The sequence below is a fragment of the Scaptodrosophila lebanonensis genome, unplaced genomic scaffold, assembly GCF_003285725.1.
Source record: "Scaptodrosophila lebanonensis strain 11010-0011.00,11010-0021.00 unplaced genomic scaffold, SlebRS2 tig00000089-arrow-pilon, whole genome shotgun sequence".
Classification (NCBI taxonomy): domain Eukaryota; kingdom Metazoa; phylum Arthropoda; class Insecta; order Diptera; family Drosophilidae; genus Scaptodrosophila; species Scaptodrosophila lebanonensis.
In genome coordinates this window covers 1,377,373-1,398,136 of record NW_022060565.1, presented here as the reverse complement: position 1 = coordinate 1,398,136, position 20,764 = coordinate 1,377,373, and the positions used below count along the sequence as shown (strand labels likewise).

The 20,764-nt window shown below is 38.6% G+C and overlaps 1 protein-coding gene across 1 annotated transcript; it reads left to right on the top strand.

Annotated features, from left to right (window-relative positions):
- The first annotated feature begins 8,434 nt into the window (after nt 1–8,434).
- LOC115626918 lies at nt 8,435–9,155 on the top strand. The gene has a single exon (XM_030522428.1). The coding sequence runs from the start codon at nt 8,509–8,511 to the stop codon at nt 9,103–9,105; it is 597 nt and encodes a 198-aa protein (XP_030378288.1). The 5' UTR covers nt 8,435–8,508; the 3' UTR covers nt 9,106–9,155.
- Nucleotides 9,156–20,764: the final 11,609 nt, after the last annotated feature.

The window sequence follows — 20,764 nt, the reverse complement described above, 5'->3', positions numbered from 1 at the left end:
CTTTTATGTCGGTATGTAGATATTGAATAACTTTGTCATTAGTGAACCGATTGATTTGAGTAGACCAGTGTTGAAAAGCACAGTTCAAGAAATTGTACAGAACCAAATTAAATAAACATATCTCATACTTGAAAATCGGTTGTTTATTTTCAAAGATATTCAATGCTTACATACCGACATAAAAGATGGCGCACCCTGTATTATACAAAATTTATTGCAATTCTCAAGTGAACAGAAAACCGTCTCGAAAAAACAAATCAAACCAATTAAAATAACAAAATGGAAATTTGTGTAAACATTTCACCACTTCAATATCTTAGAATCAACTGTGGATATACACACATACATATGTACTGCATGTGTGTGCGTGTGTTTTCTTAGCATTTTTTTTTTGTTTTTTTTTTGTTTTCTTTCGTATCATTAAAATTACCGTTAGAAAAGTGTTGAGCACTCAGTGTGCGCGCTCGCTCATCAACGGCGTCAATGGCGTCGCTGGGGCCGCCGTCGTCGCCGCCACCGCCACCACCGCTTTGGAAAACATTAATTAAATTAATTAACTAACTCGTGCTAAGAATTTTATACAAACAACAAAAGCAACAACAACAACAACAATAACAATTTTGGCGTGCAGAGCTGAACTTGTTGTTGTTCTTGCTGGCGCTGCTTTGAAACGCATAATTAATGCGCTCAGCGCGCAGAACCAGATTAAAGTGCTCCCTGCCAGTCACAGCCAAAAGCTAGCACATATGCTCGTATATGTATATTTGTATATAAGTATAACACACTATATACGAACTTAAATATATGTTCATATGTGTATAGTGAGTGTTGGAATTGGTTGCATACCGAAAGCATGCGTTTGTGTTGTCATTTGCCAGAGATAAGGTGGCTTCTATACAAGTAAGAGAATATGTTTGTGCATACACATATCTATACTTACACATATATACCGATATAGAGTGTAAGAATATATGCATATATGCAGTTGCCCAGAAATTTGACTTCAGCCAATGCGGCTCTGTAGCTCACCCAAGTTGAACTATTTTGTAGCACATCTGTAGTCAAGTTTATGAATTAATTATGCCCGATCATGAGAATGCGACAAAAATGCCTTTGGAACCCCAAATAGGTGTATTAAATATGCTGCATTACCAAACTAGATCGGCTTACATGTAATCAGCTAATGACTTGGAACCAGTTAAAAAAGACTTTTAAGTTCTCAGTTATTAATTGACATTTTGAACAGAAGCTCCACAAAAACTACGGCTTCGATTTACGAATAGGATATATTATCAATATACTGAACAAATGGAAGAACTAATGGAAGGTATATTCCATTTTATGGCAGCAAAGGCCAATGGCTGGACGTCTGTCTATATATATATATAACCCCCCCCTCCTGCCTACGCCCTTGTATAAAACTGTTTGCAATGGCATTCAATTAATTGATCAGTTACGGATGTTTGTGGATCAATTAGAAATGCGAAGAGCCAGCTCAAATTTTAGACCCACGTATGCTTCAATATACGTTTAGAGAAAAATTGTCTGTAGAATTGCAAGTATTAATTAACTAATGCTATAGATAATTTCTCAGATAGAGATAGATACCGGATATCGCAGTGCACAGAACTCTGACCGATTTTAACAAAAGGATACAAAACTTTCTTTAGTTCTATAACTATTCCCAGAGAAAAATGAATGATTTTATGTAGTTTGCTGCAATCCATTAATTTAAAATGCAATTTGATTTAGGCCTAATAATAACCATTGTTTTGGTGAGCCTTAAAGCAAGCTCACTAAACTATACAAAATATAGTATATAATAAATTTTGCAATCTTGTTATACCAAGAAAAGAAATCCAAAGTGTTTGTTGAGCTGAAACGTGATCCGTTTCCACTGGATCTGCTACTATATGTACGAAGTATCATCGATTTAAAATGAATTTCTACATTAATTTGTGAGCTCCTGGTAGGCAGTATTTGGAATCTTTTTCATACTCTTGATAATCGATCCAGGGCAGCATTGGATTTAACAATTTCCGAAAATTCTCTGCAAAAACAGTTGCAGTCGATCAGAATGCACATAAATCAAAACACATACTTACTTATGTACGAGTATATACTATATGTATGTCTGTGTGTGATAATTGAGCCACACAGCTATACTTATAATCCATTATCTACGTTAACCCATAAATTCCAAGCATTAATCCTATAAATAGATAATAAATATCTATAAATATATGTATTGTCTGGCTGGACATCCAGAGAAGCAAACACACAAACACTTCTGTATTAATAAAAAAAAAAAGAGTTTTGATTTATTTGGCAAATCAAAATGATTCACGCGCATGCTGCGTTGCATGGCTCGAATGGGATTCGATGCCATCGATAGGTATGTATGTAGTTTCTCCTTGCCCCTTCCCCCTTTTCCCTTCTTAAAAGGGCCTTTCCAGCTGAGTTTGTGCGCGCATTTATTAAGCAATTTATAAAGTTATTGATTCTGTCAAGCGATATTCAGAATTGGATGGACTTTAATGAATTTCGTATTAAAGTAGACAAGCGGCAACAACAACAAAGCCTCACAACGGCTTAACGGCACTTTTGTTTTTGTTTGTTTATTTGTTGATTTGTTTGTTGTGTTTTTTACATTCATTTATGCATTTTGCTTATAAAATAAAAAAGAATTAATTTATTGATTTTGTCATTAATGGGTTTCCTTTTGCGTGTTGTTGTTGCTGCTTTTGCTTTTGTCTTGTCTGCCGCACAGCAGGTGCACCAGTATGTGTGTGTGGACACATGTGTCTGTGTGTGTGTGTGTGTGTGTGTGTGTGTGTGTGTGTGTGTGTGTGTGTGTGTGTGTGTGTGTGCGTATTGGATATTCTAAGCAAAAGCCACCACAGGTGGCAATCGCTACACTCATCAGTGTTGTCAACAATTTGTGACCAAGCTGCTGACCATTCGCTTCATAATTCATTCGAATTCATTTGATTGGTCTGACAAACTCAAAATTCTGGAGTCGCCCGGCCACTGCTGATCGGAAGCAGGCGCACCATTTATGAAACTATGCACACGCGCTGTCGTTCTCCATATTAATTGACCACCGCCACCACCACCACCACCACCATCGCCATCGCCAATATCATCATCATCGCCATCATTTTCATCGTTATCATCGTCGCCAGTCTGCGTCCAAGTCTGTGCACTTCCGCTTCGCCTGTGCCGAGTGCCGAGTACCTAGTGTCGTGTGATATTCTCATATTTTAAAATTGTGTCACGCATGGCGGGAGTCCGGCGGTTAGTCGGTCGATTGGTTGATTTGTCGATTGGGCGGCCCATTGAATATGCGCACATTGTTCCACATTTTGGCAACGTTGTCGTTATTGTTGTTGTTGTTGGCACTTAAGTCATAATCAGACTGCTTGTCACAATTTCGCTCATCGCGCTATTGTTTATGCATTGTTGCCCTTCATTGTTTTCATTATGATTGCCCCTTGTTGGCCTTCCCCGTTGAGTTCGTTGGCATGCCTCTGTTGTCACATGAAGAAGAATTGCTTCATTATTGCGAGGAGGTAACAAATTTCAATTATGAAAATGTTCTAAAAAGTTATCTGGGGGGAAACCTTACGATCTTTTATAAATATTCGTTCACATTATTTATGATTGGTCCTGAATTTTTTTTCGATTAATCCATCTGAGCTAATTTTGCATTACAAAGATGTTGGAATGTGCATTGGAAGGGGATTTCTTTGCTTAAACTATGAAAGAGTGCGGAACAATTCCAAGATAGAGGTAGAGGTTTTCACAAATAAGTAATCACCACGATTTTGATGACTAAAGAGTTCTACAAGTATATGTAACAATATCTTACACACTTATATGCCAAAAGCCAATTGATTTTTATGTATAAACTCTTTTTATTTGTACCTCAAAAATCTAATGTTTTTTAATGTTCGAAAAAATATAATTTTTAAATATAAATTTTATTCTATAATAGTGAATGATACTGTCGTACGGTAAAACCTTTTCCAAACATAAGGGAGAGGGAAAGGAGTACGTATGTTCCTTAAGTGCAACATATTGTTACCCAACTGTACTTTCTATTAATTTTCGATAACATATTTAAATTTATATTTTTAATATTTTGATGCCTCGCATGCCCATATTGCAAAGTTTAACGCGAAGATAATATACCATTCTAATTTTCACTGATGGCTTCGAAATATTATGTTGCACATACTAAGTGAATAAAAATGTTTTCTTAAAATCATAAACATTTTAAAGCCAAAATAAAACTTTTGAAACAGAATAGAAATAGGAACGATGCTGCATAAAAGGATGGCAGTGGATGGATGAACAATATGTGAAAAAGAAATAGATGGATACAAGGGCGTACGCAGTTTTTACCAAAGCGGGGCCAAACAATTAAAATTTTGATTAAATAATGCACGATGCATTTAAAAAATAATTTATTCATGATCAATGAAAAAACTTCAACAAATCCAACTCAGTTTCATTTTAAGGCGAACGTCCTTGGATGGAGAGATGAACAATATAAGAAAAGGACAACAAGAGTTTGTTTTTTATTTTTCAAGTACGTGATGTCGGCACTGTCCCCGAAACTGAATTCCATGCTGAGAGAGAGAGAGAGAGAGAGAGAGAGAGAGAGAGAGAGGGAGGGAGAGAGGCGCTCCAAATGCACAGCGAACCCTTCGAATGGCCAGTAAGCTGCGCCCGGCGGGGCTCATTTCACAATCAATGGACAACGCGTCGCTGCCGGCTGATCGTGATTGATGCGTGAAACTGTTGAAACCGTTAAACTTTTGCTTTGACACTTGACACGACCTTTGCTGCTGATGACGATGTTGATGCCGCCGCTGCCGCCGCTGCTGCCTGCTAGCGACAGCGCCTTTGGGTATCGTTTGCTTAAATTCTTGCCTAATTAATCGCTCGCAATTAAGCGCCACTTTATTTCAAATTCACACTTGGATAATGCTGCTATTGTTGTTATTGTTGTTGTTGGTTGTGTTGCTATTTGCGGCTCTGTTGATTTTTTTGGTCAGCCCAAAGACTGTTTCCATTCAATTTGTTGCTTTGCACTCTGGGCTCACTGGACCCTTTGTGTGTGTGTTCGTTAATTTTCTTTGCATTCAAGCAACGCAATCGATTTATTTGCAGCTTTTGTTGGTGTCGTGTTTGTTATTGTTATTGGCGTAGTATTTGGCACGTGTCCAATAGAACCAAATTTTTACCACCACCTCCTTCGTATCTCCACACTCAAATGTAGAAACGCCTTATTTATAAATGGAGTTTTTGTTCTGCGTCAGCTTTGCATTTAAGTAATCGGATTCGTTTTCTATTTCCAGTGCACTATCTATAAATGCAATAAAAACAAAAGATACTATCTTGTATCGGAATTGGTTGTTTTACGTTGATTTGTTGAAGTATTTATATATATTTATTTAATTTATTAATACAAGTACAATCATTTTTAATTCAATACAAAGAAACAATTTTTAAAAATCTGATATTCAAAGTCAGAGAGCATGAATCTGTTACCATGTATTAGTGTTAGATGCTTCCAGCTCTGGCAACGAATATCCTGAAAATGAAAACTGCAATTAACTTTTTTAAAATCTGCCGTAGCTCTTCATATACCCGACCGTTTTCGATGCCCATATTCTCTGCCCCCGTAAATCTAAATAAATTATGAACTACGATATTCTAATAAATATGCACACTCTTTGCGAATTTTCAATCAAAAAACAGTTTTTGTTCACTCCGAAATTTATTAAGTACTATATAGCAGATCTTACATTTACAACTGATTTCTTACCAATTTATTGTTGTTTTATTAGCCGTAATTTTTAAAGTATCTACACTCTTCTGCAATGTGTCGTATGTCGCTGAATTTATTCCAGAAAATGTGAGCTTGTGTGCGGTAAAATAAAATCATGCTCCAATTACAATAAAATGCCAGCTAATTCTATTAATAGGAAATGCCAACTTATTGCACAATTCGTGAATGGCTAGCGAGTGAATTGCGCAATCATTTTCACATCAATTGCACACTCCCCACTGTCTGTGTGTGTGTGTGTGTGTGAATGAATGCTACTAAAAACGGCTACTTAACCCATCAATTGCCGCTGATTAAGCTAACTGACATCGGACTCGGACTCGGCCTCGGCCTTCGTGGCGGCCATTGTCCGCCAATGGGGCGCTGGAGTACGAGTGTCTCAAGTGCATCAAGTGCGCCCGGAAAAGTCAATCAGAGATGGTGGCACTGCGGCAGCAAACGAGCGGCAGATAGCACAACAATTTGCCACTTTGATATTTAAATTTGCCGTTTTAATGCCGTCGTCTCAATCAGAAAATTATGCCGGCACACTATTGCAGAACTAACTGAAAGTATTTAAAATCATATTATAACTTAGTGGTTACACGTACACGTATTATGCAACTCTCCATGACATGACAAGCCATGTCAGCTGTCGGCTGCAACTTTGCTCCCAAGACTCCACCTCCTCCCCATACACAGGCACAGACCATTGTGGCCACAAGTGTGGCACCGATCGAGATACATACATATGTACAAGTACTATACGTTCAAGTCGATACCAAAAATGCAAGCACAATGGAATCTGCAAACGCTGTAACAGAACGAGCTGCACTTTTAATTAAAATAATTTTCCATAATTAAACTATTAAATCAGCAAATGTTCAAACAATGTTTAACTTGTCGGCCAATGCGACCAGTATACGTATTTAGATATGCACTAATGTCGGACAGTCCACGCCACACATCGTCGACTTATTGGCACGAAAATATATGTACATATCATTACAATTAGTCATCAGAATTCTTCTAAAAAAATAACTCTCAGATTGCTTTAAGGAAAATACTTCAATTGAGAATCAAATAGTGTTGTTTAAATTTAATTTAACAATTAGTACAGCAATGTTATTGAATTCACTTTATTTTTGCGCAATCAACATCTGGTTTACCTGATCGGACTCCAATGTTTGTAATTGCATGTAAGCTATCGGTCTAAGTAAGTGCTCTTGTTGGTTTATTCGAGAACAAATTTTTATTATGGAAAAAAATATGATATTTTTTCTGTTATTGAGAATGCAAGAACTCACAAAACAAATTAGTTTGCATCAAACAAATTTTATATTTAAAAATACTAAAAAATTAGGATCTGATTCTTTCAGTTAGTTCCACTAAAAGGGAAATCTCATGGAACTGCAAAAATAAATAGTTATTTCTTCAAACTTGTGATATGTTTGCAATTCAATGTAAGCTATCGGTCTAAGTAAGCGTTCTTGTTGGCTTAAAAGGTAACAGGAACAGAATAAATCAGTTTGCATTTAAATGTAAATTTTGAACAAACTTTATAATTACAAATTCGAAAAATTACAAATTCTTTCGGTTACTTCTACTAGAATGGAAATCTCAAGGAACTGCAAAAATAAATAATTGTAGGTATTTCTTTTATTACGTTCATTTCAAGCTTCTAATATGTTTACAATTTAATGGAAGCTGTAGGTCTAAGGAAGCGGTTTTGTTGGCTTACAGGGTTACAGGAACTTGCAGAATAAATCAGTTTGCATTTTAATGTAAACCTCCTTTATAATAAAGAATTCGAAAAAATTGCAGTCTGGTTCTTTCGGTTGCTTCTACTACGTAGAATGAAAATTTCGAGGAACTGCAAAAATAAATAGTTATAGGTATTTATTTTATCACGTTCATTTCAAACTTGTGATATGTTTACAATTTAATGGAAGCTGTAGGTCTATGTTTTTTTGTTTGCTAAAAGGTTTTCAGGAACTTGCAGAACAAATTAGTTTGCATTTAAACGGATATTTTGAACAAATTGAAGTCTGCATAAATAAATATTTTTAGGTATTTATTTTATCGCGTTCGTTTCAAATTACTAATATGTTTGGCATAGTTGTGGGCGGATCGATTTTAAATTGGCGTTCAGTGTACTATATGGCAAGTTTTTATTAAATACATTAATACTACCAGCTCTAATACTTATTTAGTGGGCGTTTGTCGATATTAAGGATTGCGAACTGTACTTAAATATTGCACAGCAAGTGAAATGAGTAATGCAATTGAAATACTTTGCGCATTTACAAGACTGCATTGGAGGCTGTGCGGCTGACGATTGCTTGGGGAGCAGACACATTGATCGAAAGACACAGACCGAGTGCATGTGTCATTTCATCATCATCATCATCGTCATTATCATCATCATCATCATCGACTGATTCAAGTCACGAACTCTGACTCTGGCTATCATGAATCATTTCAATTGCTCAAAACAACGAAACCTGCTCCCAAACTGTCGTTCAGTACGATTGTCAGGCTGTCAAGAAACACACACACACTCTGTTGCAGAGACACAAACACATTCTACATGTCTAGGTTTTTACAAATTTGTAGTTATTTGTTTTTAGCGATATCCGGAAGACTTGTTTACCACCAGCACCATCAGGAATATGTGGATGTGCGAGGCACCCCATCTCTTGCTGGGGCTGCTGCTTCTCACGCTGGTGCTGCGTGTGCGGCCGCAGTTCAACTTATTGCCGAAGCGCTGCGAATATCTGCAGGCTGAGACACAGCTATTGGACCTAAAGTGCCGGGGCACATTTCCGATGGTGGCATACACAAAGTTCCGGGACACCTTCATAATGCCAGGTGAACCAATTTCTATCTTCATGCCGAAATCTCCGGACCTGGTGATGGCTGTGATGAAGCAGTCGCCACTGCAGTCGTGCAGCAAGATCCATTTCGTGCAGGTCAATCAGTATGAGTGCATCGATTCGGATGGCACAAACACCACCTTAAAGTTGACTAATACGAGCATGTATTGCTTTCCATTTCACATCCAAATCATTGACGATCTGACGAATGCCTGCCTTGTCCAGAATGGCGACGACGATGAAACCGACCTGCTCACCCAGGTGCTGGCCACCAAACGCGGCGTCATGCAGTACACCTTTGAGATGAACAGGAGCACGAAAATGCAGTCACTGGTGCTGCTCCGGGGAATGTTCACTTTGTTTGCGCTACTGTGCATCCGAAGCTGGCTGTAATACCAAAATCCTGGTACTGTAGATGTCTCTTCAATAAAGATTCAACCGAACTGCAAGTTTTTTAAGCAATCAAGCCAGCCGAGGTCAAAGGCAATTGAACAAGGGCCGCTCTGGGCCCTGGGCTCTGTGGCTCTGTGGCTTAGCAAAGGGCCTTCTCGGTTGTTTAGGGTGGCCTCTGGCCAGCCATTGGCAGTGCCGCTAATTTCGAGTCATAAATTTTTATGCTTGTACTTATGCTCATGCTTATGCAGGTAACACGAGATCTTCAGCATTGACAAGTCAGACAACATTTGCCGAGTGCCGGGTGCCGGGTGCCGAGTGCCGCGTCCAGTATTCAGTATCATCCAATATCCAGTATCCAGCATCTTATTAAATTGAACGCCAGGCCATAAAGATTTATCAGGCACTCGCTCGCTCGCACACAATGCGGCTATTAAAATTGTAGAATTGAGCGGATCGAAAGAGCTTTTCTCATATACGAGTATGCTCGTATGTGTGCTGCCTTTTAGCTGCATGGCTGCCAGTCTGGCTGACTGGTTGGCTCGCTGGCTGGCTGGCTGGCTGGCTGCCTGGCTGGCTGGCTGACTGGCTGTCTTGTTGTCTGATTGTCTGGCTGGAATATTAACTAAATAGCCATGAGAGCTGTTAGCGCTTTATCGCCGATCTTTATATATTTATTTAAAAAATGTTAAATGAATATTTTTTTCGAGTTAACTGACCGCTACCTTTTGTTTTCCATCAGCCAGCCTCATGGGAAAAACAAGCAAAGTTTTCCAAAACATATGCCAAATGCATATCGCATCACGTTGCAAGTATTGTTTTTGAATTTGGAGCGCTTGCGGTCACCTGCGAGCCACACATCAATCCACACTTTACATACGCCATCGAGTCAGCACACCGTACTGCCCTCCCCCACCCCCTTCCCACTCACCCCTCCTAGGTGCGTATAAATCACATTGCAAAACTCATTCATCCGGTTGGAATTTGCAGTGTCCGGTGTTCTTCGGTGTTCGATGCCCGGCGAGTAGCGGTTCGACAGTGCATGTGCAAGGAAAAGCCTTGGCGAGTGCTTCGGTCGTTAGCGCGCGCTCATGCAAATTGTCAACGTACCAATTACAACAACAATACCACCAACAACAACAACAACAGCAGCAGTAGCAGCAGCAGTAGCAGCAGCAACAACAACATCAGTCGCTTCTATTTGCAGGCCCAGCGCAATTTGAATGCAATACAAGATACAAGATATTCTATTTTGATTTCGATTTGCATTTACAATAGTTGTTGCTGCCGCTATTGTTGCTATTATTGTTGTTTCTGTTGTTGTTGCTGTTGTTGTGATACAAATGCCGTTGCAATGTGCGCGCCCATGTTCATGTCCAAGCCCAATAGCGCAGCCAGACAGTGAGGCAAGTGACGATGACTATTTGCGTGTTCAAACGCAATTCATTTGTCTTGGAATTACGCTTTTAAGTGAATGTTTCTGGCAAATATATATTTAACAGTCTTATGCATTAGTCGTGGCACTACATCTGAACAAATCGATGCACCAACATACTGCAAACTCGTATATGCTGGCTGGCCTGATTTGACAAAGCTCTGCTAAGATTATCGAAGCCAGAGACTAAACTTAGCAGGCTATGGAGCTGGCAATATACAAGTATGACGTTCGGTAGATCTGGCTGGAGAGTTGTTCACGCCCCTACACTTGAGCCAAGTAGGCCCGCTGCCATGTCATTTAATCCACTTTGGTTTCACTGCTCCACCTTCGATCAGCCGGAGCTGCTGATGAACTTGGCTAAGATCGTCTTGGAATGCAGGTTTGTTTGTAGGACCTGCTTCCTGCTACAGCACATCCCCCTTCGTCACTGAGAAGATCCTGCTCGTGCAGTAGGATCTTCCTTAGCAGGAATAGGTTGCGATGACGTCTCGCAGCTTCTCTTTGGCATTCTCGGCATCCACGTCCATTTCATCCTCGCTGTATTTTGTTGAGTCTATTGTATAAGGCTCTCAAATAATCAAATGTGTTTAATAAGAAAATGCATTTATCTTTTGCGTCAATACAAGTAAATATAAGCAGTCGAAGAAAAATTGTTCAGTTAGTTATAGTTTCAACTTTAAAGGTAACTATTAGCAAAGAATTTTACAAAATTGCAAAAAAAAATAATCTACTACCTCTGTTTTAAAACAGTCACACTTCTTTCCTCACCTTCTACAGAGAACATACGAGTAATTATTAAATACCTCCAAAAAAACTCACATTTATGATCAAATTAAAAGTCAAACTCTATAAGTTATGCTGCTACTCACTCAATATAAATATTACATAACAAATATTGTGTAAGTAAATTTCTTTAATTCATGTATCCCAAAACTACATATCCTGTTTCATTTTTAATTACTTGTACAAAGTCTTTCATTGGTTGCACTAGTTTAAGATCCTGGCAGTCATAGCTATATAAACCCTGTTAACTGTAATTTGTAACTTTAAGCTAGCATTACATAAGTTAAAAAATAAATAAATAGATAAATAAATAAAGAAATGCACCAAATTCCCATTGCATTCAAATTCCCTTAACATCCCATACCTACACAAAGGAATGGTTTTAGTTTCAGTGTCCTTCTATGGCTTGGCTTATTTAATTGAACCTTTTTTTTTACTAAAATGTTTATTTTATCTGTTTCTTCATTTATTTTAATGTTCATTGGTTTTATGTGCTTGTGTATGTGTACTTAAATATGATGTTTATTAAAAATGCATTGCCTTTATACGACTATAAAATGGTGGTGAGAATTTATTGGCATTTTTTTATTCGTTTTGAAATATATACTTGTAATAATTGGCACCACTGTGCAAATTCCGCGCACACACTCAGACACACACAGATGAGATGGCAGTGGCAGTGGCAGCCTCTGCAGTACACGACTGAGTCAACAGCAACGTCAGCGCCTAATTGTCGGTGGTGCTGGTGCTGGTGCTGGTGCTTTGGTGTTGTTTCTGATATTGTTGTTGGTATTATTGTTGTTGCTGGTGTTGTTATTTTAATGCCTATTTCAATTTCAATTGCGCGCTTTAGAATTTCGAGCTGGTCCATCGCACGTCACGTGTCCGGGGCGCATGTGTATCTGGCACACTTGAGTTCAATCAAATGCCACAGCAGGTGACGCTTCATGACTTCATGATTGCCACGACCGGCGCACGCAGCCTCAGGAGCAGGGCGGCTGCAATTGCGCAAAGCCATCGCCAGGTGATGGCCATTTGCATAAATTTCACTTGCAATTGCACGCGCCCGAGCGGGTGGCCACTAGCCACAACATGGTGATAGTCGTGGTGGTGGTGGTGGTGGTGGTGTTGTTAGTGGTTCTGGTGTGGCACAAAAATAGCCACAATGCAACGCTTTTTACCCCTGGCCACCGGCTTAGTGCGTACGCAGCAGAAACAGCAGAGGCAGCGGTGCTCATAAACAACGATTAGGCATCGGATTTGCCACCAGCGGACGAAGTGGCCGCTGGGACCGCTCATCGGGTGGCATATTAAAACGGGTTTCATGTTGCCGTCTCCATTGCGGCGCTCATCATGATGTTGTTTAATTGAAATTGCATTATAAATTAATTAAGTATATTGCATTGGCGCACAACTGTACTTGGCTGTTGGCCGATTGCCGGATTGGTCAATTGCCCCATTGCAGCCAAATTGCTTGTCTGATCATATACTCGTACATGGGAGTAGATAAGAAATTACAACTGCATGGCTCAGACCTATATTCTAAGTGTCTATCAACTGCAATAACGAAGGATCTTCTTAAGGAACACCTTGAGGCAGTTTCAAATTTAATGCATTTTCTTGAAAATATCATCTCTGAAAGCAGCTTTGTAAGAGCCTATTAAATCTGTTGTTAAAGCTCCTGAATTTTGGGAGCTGTGAAATTTTCGTGGCACAATGAGAACTTCTGTCGTTGCTACTGATTATTATTATAGTGTATTATTGGCACAATAAATATAATATAAATATAATTATAAATAATCAAATAACTCTTCACCAAATGACCTAGCGGGCTCGGTAGGGTATTTAAATGGCAACAAGTAGTTTTGCCTTTCATTATTCAATCCACATCTTGCCCCATACTCTGGGCTTCCAAATTTGCCATTGAGTTCAGTTCTGTTCGTGCCATATCCATTATTTTTTGAAGCTTTAAGCATTGAAGTTTAATCAATTTATAGCTTTCAAAGGTATGCTTTATTTATAAGAATATAAGACCATTATAGACCATTTGTTTTGATTGAAAAATGCATTTTAGAATTAGCTATTTGATTGAGACAGATATCCTAATTTTAACAAAAACAACAATTTAACAATTTCGGATCTAATATAGTATAGTGAATGCATTTGCCATTGAAAGTGACAATGTTTCGAGGATGATTCTAAAGTAACAGCATCCTGTGCAGGAATGGAATTTTCAGCTATTTGGACTAAATGAGGAATGTTTAAGGTAGTTTTCTCATAGATGGAATTTTCAGATTGAAATGGGACCATACGGGAAACATCAGCTTTCAAATATTATCAAAATCGGTTCACCCAGTCAAAAGTACTGAGGTTACATTTATTTAAAAAAAAACATATACAGACGAATTGGTAACCTTCTCCTTTTTTTGAAGGCTTACAGCCTAAAAGACTTCATTTGATATAATAGCATAATTATTAAAACTTATGCATTAATTCGAATTTTTTTCTTTCAGCAAAAATGCGAGTATGATTCGTAGATTTGCGAATTAATTACACATTTCTTTTAATATTATTAAATATTAAGAAAGGTAAGTTTTCAACTGAAATACTAGTATAGTTAGTATTTCTAATTAGTTGCTATCCCCTCAGACTACGGCCATGCTCGAGCCTTGTGCGTGACGTGGGCGCTCAAGTGGTGAGCTGCAACATTTGATGATCATTTGCCACATTTGATGGCGTGCACGAATCCAGCTCGACAGCAATGACTGACTGACGGACTGACTGACTGACTGACTTGCCGAAGTGGCTATTGGAATCTAAGTCATGGTTATGGCCGCTGATTTGCATAAGCTGGTGCGTTCGATGCTGCTATTGCTTTTTAGAGGGTCGCCCGACATGGATCCAAAGTAATGATGCCTGGGAGCTGTGGGAAAAGTAGAATGTTTCAACGTTCCGTCTTAGACGTTCATTACGCGCTATTCTTTGGACATTATCACGCCTGCCTTCCCAGCTATTAGCAACTATAGTAAATATCGAGTAGAGCACACGCTCCTACTAAACAAGACAAATCGGGCAGCAGTTGGCAATGCTTGTCTTATCATCGGTTCTTGCAATTAAATATTTAAAATGGGCAACAAAAAGGCCTCTTAAGCTCGTTCCTGTGATAATAAAGTGATGGCTGGCTGACTGGCTGGCTGGCTGGCTGGCTGGCTGGCTACCTGAATTCCAACACAATTCAAAAATAATTCCTAGAAATGCATGGCGAATGGCAGACAGTCTCTGATTCTGGCTGTGTGTGCTTCAAAAACAAAAGAGTTGACAATATTAATTGACAACACGACAATAACAATAGTGTCGGCAAGCCAAAGGGGCTGGCTGCTGTTGGCCACAGCAAGTGTATCTATTTTTGGAGATAAGCCAAAACTGACCCAGACAGCCTCAACTAGGCGAAATGCCGAGGCGTCATAATTAAAACGTTTCCCTGCACTGGCCCGGTCCATTGCGGCGGCTAGAAAACAAATCACGTCCGATATCAACTTAAAACAATAAGCGTCAATAAGCAGACAAAGCAAATATGCAGTTAGTTAACGGTGAAGCTTGGAGCAGAACCATAAATAAATAATCATAAGAGTTCGACCGATCCGGCGAACGCATGACAAACCAAAATCCAAACTAACCAAACTAACCAGCCAGCCCTTGCAGCCAACCAAGTTGCCAAATGGACCCGACAAGCAACGACATCGAAATCGACCCAATAGCCAACCCAACCGTTTGAACTTTGGCCATACAAATGGCGCTGGTTTATCGGCCCGATCAGATTCGATCCCAACACGTTCGCGCAAATGAGACAAAAAGTCATAGTCCGACCCCGCGTTTATAAATAAATTTCAAACTTGAAGTACCGTTCCTTTTTTGTTTATTGATAAAGACGTTGCTGCTGCCTTTTGTTGCTGCTTCTACTGCTGCTGCTGCGGCTGCTGATGTTGCTTCTATTATTGTTGATGTTGCTGTTGTTGTTGTTGCTAACAAATATTTGTAACACCAGACAATACAATTCGAATGTTTTTGCCATTTGCTCTCAGCCTTTGTATTGGCCCAACTTGTGGGCTATTGTTTGGGGCGTTGGGGCCTTTGTTGTTCCAACCTGTTCGTTGACATTTGTCAAGCGTTGTTACATTTCGCACCAGTCCGACTTGTTGTCCATAATTTAAAAATAATATAAAAAGAGGAAGCCTTTGTCTCGCAGGCGTCATGCAAAATAGTCTGGCAATTGTTCTTTTATTTTTGAGTTATATCATCGATTAGTACGGTTTAAATAGATTTATTTGGCGAATCACTTATAAATTTGTTGCGGACATCGTCTTTATATCTATTTTTGGTTTAACACCCTTCGGCCACGTCTCTGTTCGCTTTATTTTGCCGTCGACTTCATTCGACCAAGTCTAGTCAAGAAGAAGATTTCAATATGATCTCTGAAAAAATATCATGTACGGGGACCAGCAGTTTTCCACGACTTGTCCAAAGAGTGGCTTTTCAACTTCAACAATTCTTTCAGAAATAAATAAATAATTTATTTGTAGATTGTACTTAGTACATATGCACTTAGTAATGGACCTTTAATGTGGTTTAATAATAAATAATTTAAAATGAAATATTAATTTTATTGAGCTGCAAATATTGCAAGGTATTGATTGCTTGAGAGCCAAGACCAGAAGCTTATTTCCATCCTTTAACCAATGAAAAATGCTTGGAGCATTTGTACCATTAAAATATTGCAAATAAAATTTATTTTTGTAAAACGCCAAATTACATTTTTTATGAAGAGTTAAATAAAAATATCTCATTAATATTTAAGCCAGAGTCATCAGTGAAATTTTATATTCAATTGTAAGGAAAATATGGGGAATAATTGGTCGGCAAGTATAGTCCACGTTCTAGTCAGCGCGTCGCTAAATAAATATTGAAAATTAGTAAAATACACTGAAAATTAGTAATATAACTGAATAAAAATATAACTCACGATTGTGAAATGCCAGATCCAATTTCAAGTAACATCGAATTTTGAAATTAAAATAAAACCCACTAAGCAGTACTTTTCAAGAAGATGGAATGATCCATAAAATATATATGAGATAGTTATGTTTGCATCAAGAATTATTAAATTATATTAGGCTAAGAAATGTGCTATATATGGTAACACGTGGTTAGATTTATCGCAAGATCGTTTCGTTAGGAGGTAAGAAAATAAACTCACGATCGAATATTTCCGGGTCGTCGTCATCAAAATCCGTCGGATCCAAGTCACTATCGAAATTGTTTTCAAAGTCGTTATCTTCCTCTTCGGCAAAATTTTGCAACAGATCTCTATTCGCGTTGTTGCCTTCTTGGTCAGGATTATATTCCGGTACTGGCTCACCTAAAAAACTATCGTTACTTTCTTCACAGTTCAAGTGAGTTCGGGACTCGTCACCATCGGTGTTCCTGCTTCGATTAGCCATTATGTTTTGTTTTGGCGTGTTTGCCAAAAACTTGCTTTGATAACTAATGTGTTATTGTTAATATCTCGTGAGGAATTCTCGCTTTCTATACGCTTGAATATTTTTGTTCTGTGCAAGATGAGCGAATGAAGGATTTGAAATGAATCAATTCTCATGGCTTCCTTTGTATAACCTACATAGTATGTGGAAACAATTTGGCAGTTTTCATTTGATAGATGGTTCTATTTCCGCAAATATTGCCGAAAATGCATATAATTACAGGGTCATTTCATTTAATATTCATTGGACCCCCGTAAAAAGGAAGAATCACCGAGATCTTTATGGACGCGTGTCCACGCACTAGTCCCAGCTGCAGATGCCACATGCAAAAGTTGGTGCAACACGCCGCAAATTGCAGGCACACACGCTGTCAGCCATCTATTAAATGTGGCACGTCGCTCGTCTATTCCAGCAACATTGGTACGCATCGACTTGCCTCTATGTTTCGGAAGAGAGCCTATCAATTTTTACAAGATGTTGGTACAGTTGGCTTATTGACTTAAAAGTACGGCTATTCAAAGACAAAGAGAAGCTTATGTTATTTGGAGACTTGGGGCTAAGCAGAACCTGGAATCAACATCAAAAAATTGGTATCAGATATCTATTCCATTTCGGAATCGTTGAAATAAATTCTATAAATCTAGAAAATGGTTTGATAAATTTAAATTATATAAATCAAATTTCTTTTCGACTAAATCTTATTAGGCACAGCTGTAGCCGATAAGGACAACAACATTTTTCAACCCTAACTATTTGTAATTAAAACCACATTTCTTGCACTAAATTTTCAATGCTTATTTTTCAATTTTTTATTATTTCTTTTTATCGAATTTATTATCCTCCAAATAATGGCCAAGTAAGAGGTAAACTATTTAGAGCCCATGTGTCCTCAATTGATCCTAGGTCGACTATTCATGCCAAAACAGAAAAAGCAAATCTTAAACTCTCTCCTCCACAACCTAGTTAGTTAGTTGCATATGAGTTGCTTGGAGAGCTTGTGATGAACTATTCAGTTATTTGGTATATCTTATTAGTATTATGTTGAGTTCAATCCATTAAGACATATAAGATTTGGTAAGGCTTGACTTAAGTGAATAAGTTAATTAGTCACACTAGTATTGAGGATATAAGCCTTCACCCAACAATTTTTTAATTTTTAATTTTAATTTTTAAATTTTTTTTTATATATTCTATGAATTACAAATTTAACTACATTATAAGTATATAATTTGGATTTATGCATTTTTATGGATAGACGTACATACATGGCCGATAACTTCCAATTCGAGAACTTATCTTATTTAATCTGACTTCATAAGATATAATACTCGAAAAAGAGCCTACTGATTGATTGATTTTAATTTAGAAATGAAATCGGTTTCTAAAAAATCTTAAAATCTATTATTTGTACTCATTTTCTGAGCACCTCGTCGTTGCTATATGAACTCCTTTTTGAACCATTCTGTTATTTGGAAGAGCATTATAAGTTCGATTGAAAATGATCGATCGATGCATGTTCGCGAGTCTTGTTGCAACTTGTTGATGCGACAGCTGCCGGCTCGCCTCTTGACTCGATTCGTCATTTAAATGATGCGATGGCCGGCACTCGGCAAATGGCCGCACTTAGCGCAACATCAAGTTAAATTGCAACCGTGCGGCAGGAACGTGCCAAACGAAATTAATTGCTTTGTTAGATGCGGCAACAACAACTACAACAACAACAACAAGCAACAGCCTCAACTACACGACTAGAATTGCAACAACAACAACAACAAACTCATGCACATTTAAACTGAATAGGAGCAAAGTGTGGCTGTGTCGAGAACCGCTTTAGCTATTTATACACTTCCGCCACACTTGAGCGCTGGCAGCGACTTTGTGCTCCTAACAACGATTGACAAATTTCCAAATGCCATTAAGGAGGCGTGTTTGCAGCTCGTCTTGCCACACATACATATGTATGTATGTACATGCCTGCATACATACTTGTACATACATATTGCATAGTATAATGCACACATACAAAGTTGTTGCCTGTCCGGGGCGCAACTAATGGCCAGCTCAACGACCAACAAATGAAACACAAGACGACCATGGCCACGACGTGACGATGACGATGGTCAAGAAGACGATGTCCAAACAGGTGGCTCGCTTTGTCTGCCTTCGGCTACTGGATCCAACTGCCTGGCAGCGTTTGTAATTACGGCACTTCCATTAAATCACACTGAAATATTTCATTTGTTTGCAAATTTTCAGCAAAAAACTATCAAGTTAATCAGAATCTATGGCGCTTCGACATCAACATCGACATCAATATCAGCAGCAGCCTCAGCCTCAGCTTCAGCATCGACTTTGCAGGCACACTCGTACATTTCTAGGCAACGTGGGCCGGGAGCCGTTAGTTATAACTTTATCTAATATAGAGCTTACGATAGCCATCAGTGTCTGCTGATTGGGCAGGCGTTGTTGTTGGCTAATTAATAGAGCAAGTGGCGCTGACTTCGATTGCTATTCTAATTCATTGAACACGTGTACACGTGAAGTACTATCTTATTCCTGACGGGAACTTTGAGCGAGCGGAACACCCATTGGCATAATTCTGTGGAAGTTTTATTAGATGGAGGGATATGCGAGCATTTCACACTCAATATAGTATGGTAGACAACTCGATGCCAACAGTTACTCGAGTTAGTGTAACTAGAGAAGAGAAATATAAACAATGTTCACATTTGCCGATATAACCTATCCATATAAATTATTTAAGAAAGCCCCAGCCAGCAGCTACAGAGCGGGATTAATACTCGTCTTATGTATTTTATCATGCCTCTATAAATGGTCACCACAGTTAGCAATTGCTTTCCTTGCGATCTTTTCTGGACTTGAGGTTCTAGACATTTTTGTTCGTCCGTATGAGCACCGAAAACTTTTGAACCGTAAAAGGTAGGCATACCAAACAATATATAATAATCGGTGCAGAAATCAAGCTAGGTACCACCAAAAATGTTGTTTCAAACAAGAGAGAACGCTACAGTCGAGCAAGCCCGACAGTGTAATACCCTGTACCCAGGTAAACTTCCGTCACTGAGTTATATGCGCCCATAGCAGCAGCAAAAAGAGGAAGAAGAAGAGCGAACTTGTTGCTGCAGTTTGGGGGGGTTGTACTGGCGAGAATTTGTTTTGCTAATAACTTTTCTTAGAATTGACCGAATTGGATTTAAACACAATAATAGACAATTATATATAAATTATGTGTGCAAAGTTTGGTTTAGGTAGCATTTGAAATGTGGACGCTATTGACGAAATTCTGTAGCGGGGGAAGGGGGGGAAACTTTAAAAAAATAAAACTCGTCCTTTCTCGGACCTAGGAGAATCTGGATGCCAACTTTGGTTATTCTAGCTTTTATAGTTTCTGAGATCCTCGCGTTCATCCAGACGGACAGACGGACGGATGGACAGACGGACGAACGGACGGATGGACAGACGGACGAACGGACGGATGGACAGACGGACGAACGGACGGACGGACATGTCTAGATCGATTTCTCACGTCATGCTGATTCAGAATATATATACTTTATGGGGTCGGAGATGCTTCCTTCTGCATGTTACATACTTTGCACAAACCAAATATACCCTTTTTAACCTACGGGTAAAGGGTATAAACATACCTTAGGCTACCATTATTTGAAGTTTTATAAAGATCGCCTCACTACATCATATAAAACGCTGTCACAAAAGAATTCGGTGGAAAAATCTGCCTTAATATAACGAATAACGTTTTGCTTATAAAGCTACTTAGCATAATTAGGCAGTAATGATTTATATATTGTGATTTTCTTGTGTGCTGTTCCAAAGTTTTATAGAAATCGGTAACATCATACTATATAGCAGCCATAAGAGT

Bases quoted from the DNA above. Each gene is read 5' to 3' on its own strand.
- LOC115626918 (XM_030522428.1), top strand. From the start codon at position 8,509: ATGTGGATGTGCGAGGCACCCCATCTCTTGCTGGGGCTGCTGCTTCTC.